The sequence below is a fragment of the Abrus precatorius genome, unplaced genomic scaffold, assembly GCF_003935025.1.
Source record: "Abrus precatorius isolate BTA unplaced genomic scaffold, Abrus_2018 Scaffold7, whole genome shotgun sequence".
In the NCBI taxonomy this organism is placed as follows: Eukaryota; Viridiplantae; Streptophyta; class Magnoliopsida; order Fabales; family Fabaceae; genus Abrus; species Abrus precatorius.
In genome coordinates this window covers 17,025,049-17,029,227 of record NW_020874417.1, presented here as the reverse complement: position 1 = coordinate 17,029,227, position 4,179 = coordinate 17,025,049, and the positions used below count along the sequence as shown (strand labels likewise).

General features: G+C 34.1%; 1 protein-coding gene across 1 annotated transcript; it reads right to left on the bottom strand.

Annotated features, from left to right (window-relative positions):
• Positions 1–399: 399 nt before the first annotated feature.
• Positions 400–3,412, bottom strand: LOC113872582 (probable glucan 1,3-beta-glucosidase A). Its single transcript, XM_027510246.1, has 8 exons — positions 3,162–3,412; positions 2,869–2,988; positions 2,572–2,766; positions 2,252–2,413; positions 1,985–2,154; positions 1,716–1,865; positions 1,031–1,374; positions 400–824 (listed from the first exon to the last, which is right to left on the bottom strand). Exons 1-8 carry the CDS (start codon positions 3,384–3,386, stop codon positions 640–642), a joined length of 1,551 nt encoding a protein of 516 aa, XP_027366047.1. The 5' UTR covers positions 3,387–3,412; the 3' UTR covers positions 400–639.
• Positions 3,413–4,179: the final 767 nt, after the last annotated feature.

The following is a 4,179-nucleotide window of genomic DNA, read 5'->3' as shown; positions in this document are numbered from 1 at the left end:
CCACTCTTTGAGCTCTGGACTAAAAAAGTAATGAATTTAGACCAAACTGGGCCAACAACTATGATATAAGTATTGGGCCAGTTAGTGGTTGTTTGGGTAATCTAAATGCTTACAGCGCCTGCATGAAGGATCAAATCAAAATATAAAATATAGTTAAAGAACTGATTTTTCCTATTTAAGTTGAAAGAATGTAGTTTACTTTATTGTCCTTTAAAAAAAATTTGTGAGTTGTTTTTTTTTTTCTCACTAGATATCGAGTGTCTGAAAGCAAAGATTTTGTTCTGAGTGTTAGCTAAAAGCAAAGCCGATCGACATATAGATAGCTAAAAAAATTTGACAAGTTAACCTAGCAAAGAAGAAGAATCTAAGCTTTGCAACATTTATTTCATATTTGGGGCAGTATTTTACTAATTTAAGGTAAAGCAAAGAAGCAAAAGTTGCAGCATCATTCATTGAATTACTAACAGGGACAGTGAACTTTGTAAGCAGTGTACAACGACATTTTTTGCCTTTATTTTTCAAGTACAGGCTATATATATATCAGTAGTAGGTTTATCTTAATTTTGTAAATTACACTTGCAATTTGAATTGACATCGAAAATAAAAAATACCCATTACTCTCTTAGAGCTTAGGGACAACTAATTAAGGCTAACATAATTGTTTTGAATCATCCACTTGAGGCTCCAGTAGTTAGAGTCACATACGTACGCCCAATAAGCCCATCCAAATGTGGCACCAGAATATACATCCACTTGCACCTTCGCAAATTTTTGGTAATCTTCCTTTGATGCTTTCTGAACTTTCCAGTCACCACTCCACTCCCCTGCCAGAATAAATTTAAAGGAAGAAAGATAAACTTTATGCTACTTGATTTGCATCTTCTTATATTATTAAATACATGTTTAGATTTACATTTATTTTGATGTTACGGTTATAATTTTTGTGCTACACTCATACTTACAATTTTTTTAACACACTATACATAAGGAGTCATTATTCGACCACTATACGTGGAATTAGAAAGCTTACCAACAAATATGAGGGGTCCATTAGACGAGGTGAGAGAATTAAGATCAGAAGCTCTTTGTCTTTTAATATAATCGATGTTCTGCTGAACATTCATGTTGGAGAACTTATCCGAAAAGAGATTGTAGTAATGCACGTCAATGACTACTCCACTGAACGCTCCGGCAAAGGACAGAAGCACTTTTGAATCTCTATCAAGAGGGTTAGACATGATCACATAGGCGCTCGACGTGTGTTTCCGTACCGCATCATAACCTGCTTGATAGTAGCTTTTAAGGCTTTCTAGATTGACCCCTTGAGGCTCATTCATCAGCTCTATTGCAACTAGATTTTCTCTGTCAGCATATCTGGAAAGCAATTTTGGAGCTACGCATATGAGAGTTAAAGGGGTTCGAAGCACCCTTTAAAGGATAAATTATTCATGGTCTAGATCACTTAAATATGATTTTTCTTAATTAATTTTAATTCATTATATGTAATTAAAATGTATCTAAATTAATCTTAATTATAAATTTATGATAAAATATGTATTATATTGAAAATTATAAAATTAAAAATCTATCACTATAACAAACAGCCACGTATGATACACATAATGCATTTATAAATAGAAAACGACAAAGATGATAATGACACGTATTTTCAGAATATTAAAAGGTACGTTCATCACTCTAAATTAAATTCAAACCTTTTAGCTAGGAAGTCTATGGTTGCCACACTATCAGGTATGTATGAATCTCCCCATTCTCGATATCCATCTCTTGAGGCACTGTGAGGTCTTCCATTTTGTGAACCTGGAAGAGCATGCAGGTCCACAATTACCTTAATTCCATACTTCCTACAATGACATTAAAGGACATTTATTATGACCATTGATAGCAAAATTGTATGTTCAATTTTGATGGTAGTATATAATAAATAAAAATAGACAGGGTACCAGCCCTTAATTAGTCTTACTGTGCCCATGTGAAGGCATTGTCTAGTTTTTCTAATGACCCTCCAACAAATGGTTTTGGTGGTGTTGGGTCTTGAGCTATCCACCACCCAACCGGAATTCTGACAGCATTTAACCCATTTTCTGACATGAATTTGAAATCTTCTTCAGTGATATACGAATTCCAGTGTTCCTGCATGCCCAGTAACCAGCCATACCTTTATTAATCAATTAAAATCTGATACAAATTGTTTGTCCGTGTCGATCTCTTCAAAGAAGATATTTTTTACCCGCATGATTTTGGGAGCTCTATCGGGGCCATAACCATTTGTAATTTGGTATTCTCCTCTTAAAACATTGTCAGTCAAAACATTCATTTTGAAGACAGAAGGGTCACTATCCTCCCAACTTGACCCTTCATAATTTGCAAGCACTACAGTCTCCGATATGGCCTGATGAACAATATTAATAATATAGAAACATTATTTCTAGCTACACAATCTAGAACAATAATCACTGATTAAAATGGTCATCTATTGTTAGTTAAGAGTTGGCTAAACATTAGATTGTGAAGGTTTAGCCTCATCACCATCATGTGGTCAATAAGTACCTGTAGAAGCTGACCATTAGGTGCTCTGATACGAACCCTGTTTGGGCTGTCATCATTCCTCACTATCTGAAAAGTTTCCATGTCACTTGGTGAATCTGAATCAGCCACTAATTTATTTCCTCCATCTTGATTTAAGCTCACAAATTGCTTATTAGAAACTCTAAAATTGAAGGCCGTTTCATTGACCCTCCACAACTGCATGTTGATGGTCACAAAATAAATAAATATGTACCAAGTAAATTAAATAAACAAAACTCTTCAAAATATGTCATTCATTCTACATATTGAGGAACCAACCCTGAAAGTTTCCCAACCCGAAGCCTTGGTGCGGTTGGCAACAACAATACTTCCACCCCCATTTTCTGCACAGAGATACTTCTGCAACTTGGTAGACATGAACTGCACTTGAGTTCCATCCTGAAATGACAAATTAATGTCACAATCTAGGTACTAGAATGTTCAACTACAAACAAACAACCAAGTCCTGAACTAATAACATAATTTTCAATGGTAAGGAACAGACGGCATTGCCAAAAGATTAAAAAAATGATTAATTTATAACAAGGTGCGGATTGAGATCATCAACAAACCAAAAGATCTTTGTTGGGTATTCCATCAAAGAGAGAAGGTTTCATCCACCCTTCAATAACGAGCCAATTTCCAAGATTCACAGCTTTGAGTGGCAGACCGGAATTTTCAGTCTGAGCAACAGCAACATAGTGACATGAGAGATAGAAAGCGCATAGAAGGTTGGCGTAGAATAATTGGTTTCTCATCTTAGTACACTTTGGGTGAGTGGAGTGAGTGCTACTCATGAGGATGTGTCTATAAAATATATAGAGTTCACAGTCTACAAATATCAAATACGGTTCAAATTGAGCACTGAGTTATTATCTTCGCCTTGATTTTACTTAAACATTAAGTCCTTTCTATTCATCTAATTAAACATTAATGTTATGTTATGCATGTTGTCATGTTGATCGTCTTCTAGTAATATACTCTTGCGGGTGTTTTGAAAATTGCCCATCACCGTAAATCATTTTCTGTCTCCATCGGAAGAGACGACCCCGAAGGTTTGGATTTAACCACCCTGAAAATTAGGCAAAAAGTATATAGAAAAAAGGTTAATTCATATACCTTTAAAGATCACGTATGAGAAGTGTTATTATGTGTCACCAAAGTGTTTACATAAATTGACTCAGCAGTTGCGTATATAACAACTACGCTGACAAATATCATCTAATGTCATTCATGGTTATGAAGCATTTGTTATTTCTTTAATTAAAAATTGCCACTTTAATGAAAACTATTTTTAATGCTAATGATTTTGCTCTTAGTTTTTCTTGTTTTTTCGTTAAGGTATCGTTTTTTTATCAAAAATGAAAAACAGGCAATTTAATTCCGTTGTTCGTACAGCACTTTCGTAGGAATAAAATTACTTTCAATTTGTAGCTTTTAAAATGCTTGTTTATCACGAAAGGAATTTCATTTTTTTTTCTGAGTATCAAAGGAAACTGTATTGGTTTAAAAACATTGATTAGGGAAATAAATAAAAATAAAATAAAAATCATGATAGAATTATAATAATAAACAAAGTAAGAGTGTGTT